Source organism: Acomys russatus, chromosome 4 (assembly GCF_903995435.1).
Source record: "Acomys russatus chromosome 4, mAcoRus1.1, whole genome shotgun sequence".
Lineage (NCBI taxonomy): Eukaryota > Metazoa > Chordata > Mammalia > Rodentia > Muridae > Acomys > Acomys russatus.
This window is the reverse complement of record NC_067140.1, coordinates 29,867,072-29,882,149: the sequence shown is the minus strand read 5'-3', so window position 1 is coordinate 29,882,149 and position 15,078 is coordinate 29,867,072. Positions and strand designations below refer to the sequence as shown.

The following is a 15,078-nucleotide window of genomic DNA, read 5'->3' as shown; positions in this document are numbered from 1 at the left end:
ACACCTTGTCAGAAGAAGAAGAAAAAAAAAAAAGGAGGAGGAGGAAGAGGAAGAAGAAGAGAAGGAAGAAGAAGGAAGGAGGAAGAGGAGAGAGAAAAGGAGGGGGAGAAAAGGTAAAAAGTTCTATGTGGGATTATACAGCTCAGTGGTAGAGGACATGCTTTACATATATGAAGCTCTGGGTTTGATACCGAGTATCTCTACTTGCAGTTGCCTTCTCTATCAGAGCCTGGTGGTACACGTTATTAATCCCAGCACTCAAGAGGCAAAGGCATGTGGCTCTCCATGAGTTTGAGGGTAGCCTGGTCTACATAAATACATTTCCATTTAAGATAAGATGAATTCATATAGGGTTTACTTTAAACATGTCCTCTATAAAATAATGTATAAAAATAGTAATCTAGCCAGGCATGGTAGCACACACCTTTAATCCCAGCACTCCGGAGGCAGAGGCAGGTGGATCTCTGTGAGTTCAAGGCCAGCCTGGTCTATAAAGTGAGTCCAGGACAGCCAAGGCTACACAGAGAAACCCTGTCTTTAAAAAAAAGAAGAAAAAAAAAAAAAGAATAGTAAGACAAATATTACTATCTTCAAGTCAATTACAAAGCCTCCACTCAGTTCCTGTTCCTGACACCTGTGAAAATGTCAGCTTGGTGCAAGCATAGTGCAGCACAACCCACTAGCCAGCCATCAGGACAAGCAGCATCTTGCTTTGACGATCATAAGGACAGTACTCTAAGACAATGGAAGTCTATACTGAATTCACTTTAGAGCATCCTCCTATACAATCTTAAAAGGAGCAGATAGAAGAAAAGTTTAACATGTTTACTTTACAACAAAATATATAAACTAGAATGTCCATCCTTCAAGTGAGCAATGACTACCAGATACTCAGATTTAAGTCCTAAGGGGGTGGTAGTTTCTCAGCCAGAATTAAGAATTCAGTGGTGGGGCTGAAGATATGATTGGTAGTTAAGAGCACTGGACTTCTCTTCCAGGGGACCCAAGTTCAATTCTCAACGCCCACAGGAGCTCACATATCATGAGCTGGCACTTTCACACAGACATATATGCAGGCTGAACACCAACACACATAAAATAAAAATAAATTATTTTTAAAAAAATAATCCAGGGGGCTGGAGAGATGGCTCAGAGGTTAAGAGCACTACCTGCTCTTCCAAAGGTTCTGAGTTCAATTCCCAGCAACCACATGGTGGCTCACAATCACCTGTAATGGGATCTGGTGCCCTCTTCTGGTATGTAGGTGTACGTGCAGGCAGGACACAGTATACATAATAGAGATATAAAAAATAAATAAATATATAAAAAATAATCAAATGGCAAATAAGTCTCTGTGTTTGGAATACCAAAGGAAAAAAAGCAGCCTAAGAAAATACTTACATGTAAATCCCAAATCCTAACTTCCCCATCTAGGCAGCCAGAAGCAATAAGGCCTGAGATGGTGGGATGAAAAGTGACACACCATGGAGTACGGCGGTGTCCAATCAGAGAGTGAACACACTTGCCAGTCTTAACCTCTGTAATATAGATGTTATGGTTCACATGTGTGGACGCCAAGAGAGTCCTAGGGAATCAAAATGTAGGGATAATTAAAAATATGTAGAGGGAAAACAAATTTTACCAGCTTTAGACAACAGAAACCTGACACTATTCCCTATCTACGCATCAAAGAAATTAAGATGCCTGTTAGAAGTTGGGCGGTGGTGGCACATGCTTTTAATCCCAGCACTTAGGAAGCAGAGGCAGGTGGATCTCTGTGAGTTTGAGGCCAGCCTGGTCTACAAAGTGAGTCCAGGACAGCCAAGGCTACACAGAGAAACCCTGTTCAGAAAAAAAAAAAAAAAAAAGATACGCCTGTTAGGCAGTTTATCTATACAAAACAGAAACATTCTGATTTAAAAGCTTTTAGTTTCCTCACACTGTCCCCCAAATGACACACACTGCCTTAAGAAAGTAATTTTTCTGTATCAGAAATTCAACATGCCATTGTTGGCTTCTATTAGGCAAAGCAATGTTATTGAGAACCTAAGTGAGTTCTGAGCCTTGACTTTCACCATTTTCTTATAATTCTTATTATTCTTCTGGTTGGCATTATTTGACTACTTTCTTTCCATTTCATACACACACACACACACACACACACACACACACACACACACCATACACACCTTCATAGATTCATCCAGTGCTCCAGAGATCTCTTGGGACTAACCTGAATAATCGAGCTAAGCCAAGAGTATAAGAAAGCCAGGTCACCACAAATCTTAAGCTACAGCTAAATATTAGGTACCTGTCTGGGCTGAAGGCCAGTAAGAAGGTCGAGCGTGGACTGTCAGGCAGTTCTACTCTCTGCAAGAAAATAAATAAATAAATACATACATACATACATACACACACATCTTATAAAGTAAAGTTTACTCTGACTCTAAAGCACAGAAGCCATTCTAGATTAATATCACAGTACAGACTAAAAAAATATGAAGACAATGATCAAGTTATAAATTGAAGGGGTTGGAGAGGTGGCCCAGTGGTTAAGAGCACGGCTGCTCTTCCAGAGGACCTGGATTCAATTCCCAGGTCCCATATGACACTTTGTAACTGTCCGTAACTCCTGCTCCAGGGGATCTGACACCCTCAGACAACCCTGTGTGTGTGTGTGTGTGTGTGTGTGTGTGTGTGTGTGTGTGTGCGCGCGCGCGCGCAAAATGCCAATGCACATAAAATAAAATAAATTGAGGTAAATCTAAATTCAAGAAAAATATTTCTAGTCTTATCTCTCACACTATAAGGCAATTTCACAAAACTAGTTATATAAAGTCTCACAGACAAGATAAATTACATCTCCACTCTCTTCCATTAATGCTACTTTGCTATCATCCCCACACAAATCCTATGTCAAAAATCCTGTCTCCTTACCTTGCCCTCCCATTTCATCCATCGAGTTTTATCTTCCACCAGCTCCTGCAGAAGCCGCTGGGCACCCATAGCACGGGTACCCCGTTCTCGGCCCCAGAGGATCCGTACAGCATTCTTTTCTGGAACAACCTTCATGGTACTCAGGAGCCACTGTCACACCAGGGATAAGAACTGAAGGAGCAAGTAATAGCTCCACAAACAGAAGTGGCTAAAATGAGGCCATTCAGGTCCTTGTCAGTTGTCCTCATGGAAACCTAGAATGAAGAATAATGCCAAATAATGCCTATTCTGCACCCAAGAGACTTCCATCACAAATACAATTTTAGCTCAAAAGAGAAAGTGTCCTTTTCTTATCTTTTCCTATTTAACTATGGTTTCCCAGAAAAGGTATTTCTTCCAGATAGTTTTTCTTTCAAAAATATTTCCTCTTGTCATATTCCTTCTATAGCTCTATTTTATACATGAAAAACTAGACATTTTGACCACAATTATTCAGTTCTTATTCTTTGATAAGGCAGAAAAGAAAACTGTGCTCTTAATAAAAATGCCTTCAAAAAATCTCCTTGAAAACAAAATGTATGTAGAGTTATGGGCACAGCCTAGCACATAGCTCAGTCTCTAGCCCAACAAAAAATAACAGCTAGGGAGCTGGCACAGTTGGTAAAGAGCTTGCTAACCAAGCATGAGTTCAGATCCCTAGAGCCCATGTGAAAAGCCAGGCACTGTAGTATACATAGTTCCTGGGTCCTACCACTAGGAAGTGGAGACAAGTAAAGTCCTGGAATTCACTGGCTGGCTAGCCTAGTAAAATCAGTAAGCTCCAGATTCAGTGAGAAGCCCTGTCTCAAAAAATGAGGTGAAGAGCAATTGAAGAAGATGCCTAGCCAACTACCTCTGGCTTGCACACATACACATTATGGTGGTTTGAATGAAAATGGGCCTCACAGGCTCTTGTATTGGAATACATGGTCAGTGAAACTGTTGGGGAAGAATTAAGAGCTGTGGGGTCCTTGAGGAAGATGTGTCACTCACTGGTGGTAAACACTGGGTTTTCAAAAGTCAACTGCAAGCCCAGGTGTGGTGTATGTGCTCTCTTTCAGATCACCCCCACTGCCTCATGCTTGTCAATCATATGTAAAATTTCCGCTACTGCTCCAGCACCATGCCTGACTGTGGTGCCATGCTCCCCACCATGATGGCCATGAACTCACCCTCTCAAACTGTAAGCAAGCCCTTAACTGTTTGCTTTCTTTTGTAAGTTGCCTTGGTCATGGTGTCTCTTCATAGCAATAGAAAAGTAACTAAGAAAAAACATGAACATGTACACATACATATACCACCATATACAATAAATAAATATAAATGACTAGGCTGGGATGTAGCTCAGTGGTAGACCTCCTGTTTAACATGCCTAAGACCCTGTATTCAATTTCTAGCACTCTAAAAAGTATCAGTAATATTTTTAAATACTTTGGAAAGTTGGGGAACAGTGACTTAGAAAAAAATTATACAGAAGAGTTACGGTGGGGAGCTCAGTAGTAGAACATTCACCTAGCATTTCTAAGGCCCTTGGTTTTGTCCTTAGCACTGGAAAGAAAGAGAGAAACTGGGAGGAAAGGAAGGGGAAAGATTAAAAAACACAATGGTTATTTTGAGTGGTAGCTTAAAGTAACTTAAAAAAAAAAAAAGACAGAACTTGGGAGGCAGAGGCAGGTGGATCCATGTGAGTTCGAGGCCAGCCTAGTATACAATGTCCAAAATAGAGAAACCTTGTCTCAACCCGCCCCCCTCAAAAAGACAGAATTCACATAGTTCAGGCTGCCTTCAAACTATATATACATATATAGCTTGAGCTTCTGACCCTCCTGCCTCCACTTCCCTAGGTCTGGGATTATCAATCTGTCAGCAAGCCTAGTTTACATGGTGCCGGGGACTGAATCCAGGGCTTTGGGGGGGGGAGTTGAGACAGAGTTTCTCTGTGTAACAGCCCTGGCTATCCTGGAACTCTCTCTGTAGTCCAGGCTGGCCTCAAACTCACACAGATCCACCTGCATCTACCTCCCAAGTGCTGGGATTAAAGGCGTGCACCAGCTTGAAAGGTAGTTTTCTACTTCCATGTTAAGGACAGGATTTATATAGCCCACATTAGCTTCAAACTCTTGTTCCTACTGTCTCTGCCTCCAAATACTGGAATATCAGACATAAGGCACTATGCCTAGCTTCTTGTTTTTTAAATTCAAAAGTAGTAACTGTCAGAGTAAGTCATCATTGCACAAACCTATAATCACAGCACTTGTGAGGTTGAGACAAGACCAAGGCTTTGAAGCCAGCACAAGCTACATGACAAATTCCAAGACATCATAACATGCAGAGCAAGAAAATAAAAGGAGAGGATGCTAGCAAGATGGCTCAGTTATTGGTAAAGGTCCTTGCCACAGAGAAGCCAGTTTGTTCCCCACAGCTATTGTAAAGGCAGAAGGAAACACCAACCCCACAAAGTTGTTCTTTGACTTCCATACACACACATGTACAAAATAAAATCTTTTAAATTAAAATAAAACAAGGGGGGAGTAACTGCTTACTGTGAGAGTCAAACAATAACTGCCTCCTTCCATTTCTCCAAAGGCTGCAATCTACAAAGCACGTAGCCAGACATATCCAAATACAGACATAAGGAAAAATACTTATAACTTATGCTGAAGGAAGGACTTTTCTTCCTAGAGCATTAAAATGTATCAGGTCAGAAAGATTCCATAGTAACGCAAGCACCAAGTTTCTAGGCCCATACAGTCAGTTCCCTATAAAGTGCTAAACACAAAGTATTGCTTCATTTGGGTGCTGGGGGTTCAACTCAGGACCCTGAGTTTGCTTAGCAAACTGTACCACCATGACACAGGCTCTGATCACCAACTCCTAATATGTACATAGGGAAAATGTCAAGCAGGACAACCTCCAGAGTAGGCTGTGGCTGAATAACAGAAGGAAATAATCTTCTTAGTGATCTGTACAACTCAGAAACAAACTTTTAGCTGTGAGCCTGCTCCAGGATTCCCTTTGTACAAACTAACAAATAGTTCAAGTATTTCTTACCTTTTACTACTAGCCAAGAAGGTAAAAGAAAGATAGTTCTTATTAGTTCACTTTGTACTAAACTAGTTCACTCTGTACTAAAACTATAATTCTTTTATCTAATACAGAGACCTTCAGAAGAAATAATTTTATTGCATTATTATTTTTTAAGAAATACTTTAAAAATCCATCAACCTATCAATACAACATAATGTACATTTAAACCATTTATAATCTGACAATAAATAGTAGAAATAGCGGCAGCAGTCCTGTGTGTGTGTGTGTGTGTGTGTGCGCGCGCGCTCCTACACAGACACCAAGTCCCAGGACAACTTGCAGGAGTCAGTTCTCTCTTCCCACCATGTGGGTTCCAGAACTGACTTAAGTCACTAGGCAGCCAGCACCTGTACCCTTTGAGCAACCTCAATGGTCCAGGTCCATTCTTTAAAAAAATAAAAATAAATCCTCCTTTCTGTCCTCTTGTAACTCAAAAGACAAAACAGTTTACAAATGTTATATGATTCAAAGAACTGTGATACAACCTTTGGTTCCTACAGGAATCAAAAAAAGAAAGTTTCTACAAACACCATCAAGACAACTAAAAAAACTACTAAAATCAAGATTACCAAAAAGGCTGGCAGTGGTGGTGCATGCCTTTAATCCCAGCACTCAAGAGGGAGAATCAGGTGGATCTCTGAGTTCTAGAGGCCAGCCCATTCTACAGGGCAGCCAGGGCTACCAGGTAAACCCTATCTCAATAAAACAAAAACAAGGGCTGGAGAGATGGCTCAGCGGTTAAGAGCACTGACTGCTCTTCCGGAGGCCATGAGTTCGATTCCCAGCAACCACATGGTATCTCACAACCATCTATAATGGGAGTTGATCTCCTCCTCTGACCTGCAGATGTACATGCAGGTAGAGCACTGTATATATAATAATAAATAAATAAATCTTAAAAAACAAAACAACAACCAAAAACAAAAACTGCATGTCTATCAATTTCCAGGGACCTAAACTCAAGAGTTCAAACTGCTAACAATCTGATTGACTGGTGGTCAGAACTTACAGGCACCAAAACAACTGCATCTCTCTTTTTCCCCCCTAGGGAAATATACTTAGTATTGCTTTAAAATAAAGAAAGAAAGAAAGAAATCTTCCGTTGGTTTGTGTTATGCTTCAGACCCAGGACAAGCAGCTGAGATGCCTTCTGAACCAAGGCAGACCTGATCCCCCACCCCCACCTCCGGTTCTCCCACTCTCCCCGCCCCCAAAGCATCCTCCACCCTCCTCCTGCTTTTCTGTCTCCCCTGACAGAGCAGCTTCCCTAGTCCTTGGGTCAGGTAAATGCACCAGTACTGCCCCCAACAAATCTGCATTTAAATACTTTACCGTGTCTTGAATTAGCTCATTTCATTGGTGGAGATAATTTATCACTAATGTATAATAATATTTAATTGCCCTATACAAAAATCATCTAGAGTATGCCATAAACTCACTAAGAACTCAGAGTTATAGGCTCTTCTTGCAATTTGATCATCTATGCTAACAATTTTATTCCACTTCCTAGTTAAGATTTTGGGTGCCTGGGGAGCAGGAGGCGCTAGCTTTCAGGAGGCAGAGGTAGGTGGATCTCTGTGAGTTGGAGGGCAGACTGGTCTACAAATTGAGTTCCAGGACAGCAAAGACTACACAGAGAAACTCTGACTCAAAGAAGGAGGGAGGGAGGGAGGGAGGGAGGGAGGGAGAGAGATCAACCTAGCCCACATCTCAAACCAGCCAGAGCTACACAGTGAGACCCTGTTTCAAATTAACTGAGAGAGAGGGGGCGGGGTGGGGGGTCAGAGAAAGAAAGACAGACTTTGGGTAAGACACTCCTTTGAGACTCAGGATCCTCCTCCTCTACTGTTATTAAGATTGCTGTAAGGCTCCAATGAGTAAAGAGCTGTGGAAGTGTTAGAATTCACTGCAGTTACTGTTTTCATTATTAGTGAATCCTCCTGAGTTCACTACCATTGCCCTCCCTAAACAATAAGGCCAATTAAACCCACAGGTGTCACAATTCCTCAAAGTAGCAGATTTCTAAGAAACATTTCAAAGGCAGTTACCATACAAGAAAGTAAAACATATTCAGGAGACAAAATGACTGTGTGGTCAAAGTAATTAAATGTGATTGGAGCTGTTTGCACATCCATAAAATGAAGCAAACAGAGCTGAAGTTGGGAGTTTGACATAACCGTAGTAGAGAACGTGTGCACAGCATGCTCAAAAACCAAGCTCAATCCACAGCATCAAAACACAGAAAGCACCTAATTAATAATTTAGACAGCACACCATACACACTTTTTCTTTTTCTTTCTTTCTTTCTTTTTTTTTTTCCCCCCCTCTTTTTGGTTTTCAAGACAGGGAGGCCTTGGATATCCTGGACTCACTTTGTAGACCAGGCTGGCCTCAAACTCTCAGTAATCCACCTGCCTCTGCCTCCCGAGTGCTGGGATTAAAAGTGTGTGCCACCACACCAGCTCACACACACCTTTCTTTAAAAATAAATAAAGAAGGACTTAGTGGCCATGCATGGTGGTTACATTCCTTTAATACCAGAACTTGGGAGGCAGAGGCAGGCAGTTCCAGGACAGACTGGGCTACCATGTCTCAAGAGACTTTGTCTTCATTCATATATATATATATATATATATATATATATATATATATATATATATATATATATATTTTTTTTTTTTTAAGTATGTCTTTATGTGTGTGCAGGATTGTGCACACAAGTGCAGTTGCCAGTGGACTCCTGAAGATGACATCAAATCCTCTGGAGGTAGAATTTGTTTGAAGCTGGAGCCGGAGATGAGATAAGGCCACATACAAGAGCAGTGTTTTCCCTTAACTGCTTAGCAACTGACCAACTGGTCTTTTCTCTTCTAGCATTTAGAGAATATGATTCAAAGAATCAAGAACTCTTTAGCTGTTTGCAAACACCACCACCCTCCCCAGCTCCCTATGTAGCCAAGGATGACCCTGAACTTCCGATCCTTCTGCCTTCACTTTCCCAATGCACCAGCACATCCAGTTTTCAATGCTAGAAGTCAAGCCTAGGGCGGGCTTCATGCCTGTTAGGAAACCACTCTACCAACTGAATTGCATGCGCACCCAGCCCCTGCTTAGCTATTAATAGAGTTCAATTTCCTCATTTATTTAACTGTTATGTGTCTGCCACCTGAGTGTGTCCATGAAAACAAAAAGCTAAGAATAAAATCAGCCATGAAATGCTGGCACATATTCCCAAGCATTTACCCCTTTGGGAAAAAAATCATCATCATCATCATCATCCTGGGGCTGGTGAGATGGCTCAGTAGATAGTGGCATTACTGCCAAGTCTGACAATCTGCGTTCCCACACAGTAGGAGAACCAATTCACAAAAGCTGTCCTCTAGCCTTTGCAAGTGTGCTGTAGCATTTACATGTGCATGTGTACACACAATACACAAATAAGAAAATAAATGTAATAAAAGTATAAATCTAGGCTGGAGAAATGATGCTTCACTGCTTAGGAGTACCAGCTGCTCTTCCAGAGACCTGGGTTCATTTATTAGCACCTACATGGCAGCTCACAGCTGTCTGCAACTCCAGTTCTAGGAGACCTATTGTCCTCTTCTAGCCTCCTCAGGCACAAGGTACACAGACATACACAAAGGCAAAATACACACATATAATTTAAGTTTTATAAATATAAATAAGTAATTAAAACCCCTAGACCTAAGCCAGGTATGGTGACACACACCTTTAATCCCAGTACTTGGGAGGCAGAGGCAGGCAGATTGATGTGAGTTCAAGGCCAATTTGGTCCACAAAGTGAGTCCAGGACAGCCAAGGCTACACAGAGAAACTCTGTCTCAGAAGAAGAAAAAAGAGAAAAAGAAAGACTGGGGCTAAAGAGATGGCTCAGAGGTTAAGAGCACTGGCTGTTCTTCCAAAGATCCTGAGTTCAATTCCCACAAACCACATGGTGGATCACAACCATCTACAATGAGATCTGGTGCCCTCTTCTGTAGTGCAGTTATATATGCAGGCAAAAATACTATATACATAATAAATAAATAAATAAATAAACAAACGTTTAAAAAAAAAAGACTGAAAACAAAGGAAAAGGGTAGAGAGATGGCTCCATAGTTAAAAGCACCTGCTGCTCTTTCATAGAATCCATGTTCAGTTTCCAGCACCCACTAGGGGCTTTCCATAACTGCCTGGAACTCAAGCTCTAGGGCAGTAGTTTTCAACCTTCCTAATGCTTCGACCCTTTAATACTGTTACTCATACGTGGTGGCCTCCAACCATAAAATTATTTTGTTGCTACTTTATAACTAAAATGTGCGACTGTTATGAATCATAATGTAAATGTCTGTGTGGTCTTAGGTGACCCCTATGAAAGGGTCATTTCACACTCTCACAAAGGAGTCTTGACCCACAGGTTGAGAACCACTGCTGTAAGGGATCTGATGCTGCCTGGCCTCCACACACACAGCACATACTCACACAGATAAATACAAATAATAACATAAAATAAAACTTTTTTTTTTTTTAAGTTTTGGCCTGGTTATATAGCTCAGTGGTACAGTAAATGTGTAGACATGCATCAAGCCGTGGGTTGATGTCCAGCACCATCAAAAGAAAAAGAAAGATAAAATTTTTAAAGCCTTTAAATAAACCTAAGATCACTTGCATAACTAAAGTTCTCCCAACAACTGGAAAATTAACTACAAAATGTCAAGCCTTTAATTAGAGGCCTAAAAGTGGCCTACTGCTTTACAGAAATGCCACGTGGGTGCAGTTTCTACACACAAGTTTTTCTATAATTCGAAGCTCTGTTTTCATCAACAGGACCTTACTATAGGGCACACTAAGGACAAGTCAAATGACACCAAAATCTAAAAAGCAAGCACCAAACCTCTAGTGACCATCTTGTCTTCATAAAGCTCCTGCCTGTCTTTTACACTAGAATAAACTTAGGAGGAAGACTGAATTTTGGGCAACACACAAATCAAAACAATAAGCAAGCAACAAATTCTGAAGGCAAGCTTACCTGTCAACAGAAAAACTATTATCATGAAATGTGTTTCTACTATGCATAGACTACAAAAAGATATTTTAGGATATTATAAAGTATTAACTGTGATTGAATCTTTTTCCTGGGCACATCCCTAAAGAATGAAGTTCTCAAGATCAGGCCAGTGCAGAAGCAGACACAGGCTGGCCAGCAGACCAGGTTCAAGGCTTTTGTCGCTATTGGGGACTACAATGGTCACATTAGTTTTGGTGTTAAGTGCACCAAGGAGGTAGCCACTGCTATCTGAGGTGCCATCATCTTGGCCAAGCTTACCATCATCCTTGTGCAGAGAGGCTACTGGGCGAACGAGATTGGCAAGCCACACACTGTTCTATGCAAGGTAATAGACTGCTGTGGCTCTGTTTTGGTTCGTCTCATCCCTGCCCCCAGAGGCACTGGTATTGTCTCTGTTCCTGTGCCCAAGAAGTTACTGATGATGACTGGTATTGATGACTGTTACACATCAGCCAGGGGCTGTACTGCCTCCCTGGGCAACTTTGCCAAGGCCACTTTTGATGCCATCTCCAAGACCTGACACTCGACCTCTGGAAAGAAACTGTGTTCACCAAATCTCTTTATCAGGAATTCACTGATCGTCTTGTGAAAACCCACACCAGAATCTCTGTTCAGAGGACCCAGGCTCCAGATGTGGCTACCACATAAGGGTTTTTATACAAGAAAAATAAAGTGAATTAACTCTGTTAAAACAAAACAGTGCGTGAAATCCTCTTGGATGGTCTGGCCTAGGCCAGCCACCAGCCAGACATTATATTGAATGACTCTCAAATGACACCAAAAAGGACAGAGAGCTATCAAGACCAGCTCCGGACTGTCCAATCCTTCACCCACTGTATTTTGAGAAATACTAAATCACTAAAAAGCCATATATTTTGAGTAAAAGATAAGTAAATACTACCTACCTCACATCCAACCCTAACAAGGCTCAAATTCTAAAAAATTTTCCTAAAAACAGTAAAATACATCAAAGTAACCAGTTAGTGCAAATTTTTCTTTCTATCAGATAATAGTTCCTTGTTAAGATTCATTCTTGAGTCAAGTGTGGTAGCACATTTGCAACACCAGCACTTCAGAGGTTGAGACATAAGAATGGCTATGAGTTGGAGGCTAATCTAGAATAGAGTTCAAGACCATCCTGAGATAAAAGAGGAGGGGGGAGGGATAGAGACACTTTTACTAAGTGTAGTGGCACATACCTGTATTCCTATCTCAGGAGACAGAGGAAGGAAGATTGGTAACCCAGTTTGTTTGTTTGTTTGTTTTGTTGGTTTTTCAAGACAGGGTTTCTCTGTGTAGCCTTGGCCATCCTGGACTCACTTTGTAGACCAGGCTGGCCTCCAACTCACAGCTATCCGCCTGCCTCTGCCTCCCGAGTGCTGGGATTAAAGGCGTGCGCCACCACGCCCGGCTAGTGACCCAGTTTGAAGCCAGCTTAGACAATATAATAAGAGCTCTACATTAAACAAAAAAAGAGGGCTAGAAGCCAAGCAATGGTGGTACATGCCTTTAATCCTAGCACTTGGAAGGCAGAGTTCAAGGCCAGCTTGGTCTACAGAGTGAGTTCCAGGACAGCTAAGGCTACACAGAGAAACCCTGTCTCAAAAAACCAAAGCAATAAAAAACTGAAAGAGAGCTAGAGAAATGATTCAACGGTGAAGAACGAGTACTGCTCTTGCCCAAACCGGTTCCCTGCACCCACAGAAGAGGAGCTCACAACCACCTCTAACTCCAGCTCCTGGTAACTGGGCTCCTCTGACCTCCATGGGCATCTGCATTTATGTGCACATAATACACACACACTTTAGGGGAAAAATTTTTTTTCTAAAGAAAACTGAGAAGGCTAACAGGATGGGTCAGCAAGCGAAGGTGCTTGCTGCCAACCCTGACAACCTCAGTTCAGTCATCAAATGGAGGGAGAACCATCTTCTGAAAGTTATCCTCTGACCTCACATATGTTCCATCTTTTCAACTTTTTTTCTTTTTGAGACCAGCTCTCACTGTGTAGTTCTGCCTCTGGAACTCACTATGACATTCACAGAGATCCATCCACCTGTCTCTGCCTTCCTCCTAACCCTAACCCTAACCCCAACCCTAACCCTAACAACCCAACCCTAAGTGCTGGGATTAAAGGCACCAGTAAGCCCAGTCTGAAAAATAAAATAAAATAAAGAAAACAAAACAAAACAAAAAAAGGCACAGAAATAAAATACTACTAGAGCCTTAATCTTTACTGCACAAGGCAACATTTATATTGAATTACACCAATCTAATACAATTGGTCTGCCTCTGTCACTAGCTGGGTAGCATATGCCTTTAATCCCAGCACTTGGGAAGCAGAGGCAGATATATTTTTGTGTTTGAAGCTAGCCTGGTCTACAGAAAGAGTTCCAGGACAGCCAGGGTTTCACAGAGAAATCCTGTCCTGAAAAACAAAGCTGGGCGGTGGTAGTGCACTCCTTTAATCCCAGCATTTGGGAGGCAGAGACAGGCGGATCTGTGTGAGGCCAGCCAGGTCTACAAAGCAAGTCTAGGAAAGCCAAGGCTGCACAGAGAAACCCTGTCCCAGAAAAAAAAAAAAAGAAAGAAAGAAAGAAGAAAACCAAAACAAAACAAACACAAAGAACCTGGTACTAAGCCAGGTGTTGTGAAGCATATTTTTAAATCCAGCACCTGACAGGGACTCAAGTGGGTAACCTCTGTGAATTCAAGGCTACACTGGTCAACATAGGGAGTTCTGGGATAATAAAGTGAGATGATTTCTCCAAACAAAAAACCTAGCAGTTGGGATGGAGTAGCAGTGCAGAGGAGGTGGTTGGCTGGCATGTGTGCAGCCTAGAGCTCCATCCCAGCATGGATTTGGCACAAATCAAGTATGGTGAACCACACCTGTAATCCCAGCACTCATGAGTCTGAGGCAGGAGAACTCTAAATTAAAGACAAGCTTGAGCTACAAAGCTACATTTGTCTCAAAAAGGTGGAAGGGGTAAAAAGCTGGTGATATAGCTCAGTGGCAGTGTTGCAAGAAAAGGATTTCAGCATGCAAGGAAGGAAAGAAGGTGAAGGTAGAAAGGGAGAGAAGGGAGAGAAGACAGTAGAGGAGGATGAGGGGGTGGGTAAGGGAGCACATGCTGGGGAAGGAAAGAGGAGAGGGAAGAGAGGACACCTAGGACAAAGACTGCTAGCCAAATCCAAGAGACAAACAAAACATGTAGCAGCCTGTTTTTTGTTGTTGTTGTTCTAACCCAACCCTCATCCAGGGTATTTTACAGTCTGGGTTTAATTACAAATGGTCTAACCACTCCCTGAAGAAAGAGACTACACTGTAATCTGCCTCAGGCTGTGCTTACTAGAGCTTCTCCTTTGTGTCTACTCACAATGATGGCTCCTAATTCTGAAACACAGGAAAGCTTGCGCTCAAAACTGGAAGTAGACTGTCCTAAGATCCTAATTTGAGACTGATGATTTTCCTTACTCCCACTTACCTCAGAAAAATGAAGAAGGGGGAAAAAAAAAAACTGGAGTTTTATCTCAAAGTATTCTGGGTAAATTGTGCTGAAAGCAGAACTGAAAACTACCAGCAAAGCAAGGAAGGGTAATGCCACTGAACCAAGGAACTGAAACTCAATTTTCTGGAGGCTGGAAGATGATCCCTGGGAGTTTGAGGCCAGCCTGGTCCACAAAGCAAGTCCAGGACAGCCAAGGCTAACACAGAGAGAACCTGTCTCGAGGAAAAAAAGAAAGAAAGAAAAAGAAAATCATCATCATCAATGAGATGAGGAAGTCTATCCTTAAGTATACAAAAATTGCAAGGGGTTTTTCTATTTGCAAGCAAAGAGGAAAAAATAGTCCCTGATGGAGGAATATCAGAGACAAACAACCTATCCTCAGACATGGGGCCTGAAAACAGCTGCCTCAGACATACCTAAAGTCTTCAGCAACAGCAT

At 41.9% G+C, this 15,078-nt stretch overlaps 1 protein-coding gene across 7 annotated transcripts in view; it reads right to left on the bottom strand.

Annotated features, from left to right (window-relative positions):
* Nucleotides 1-15,078, bottom strand: part of Ambra1 (autophagy and beclin 1 regulator 1) — a 188,631-nt gene that overhangs the window by 153,163 nt on the left and 20,390 nt on the right. For all 7 annotated transcript variants that reach the window (XM_051144131.1, XM_051144133.1, XM_051144132.1 and 4 more), the window contains exons 2-4: nt 2,938-3,191; nt 2,312-2,370; nt 1,402-1,585 (exon numbers count right to left, since the gene is read on the bottom strand). In XM_051144131.1, coding sequence (XP_051000088.1) covers nt 1,402-1,585; nt 2,312-2,370; nt 2,938-3,072 — 378 coding nt within the window. In that variant the 5' untranslated portion in view covers nt 3,073-3,191. The remainder of the gene's footprint in view (nt 1-1,401; nt 1,586-2,311; nt 2,371-2,937; nt 3,192-15,078) is intronic.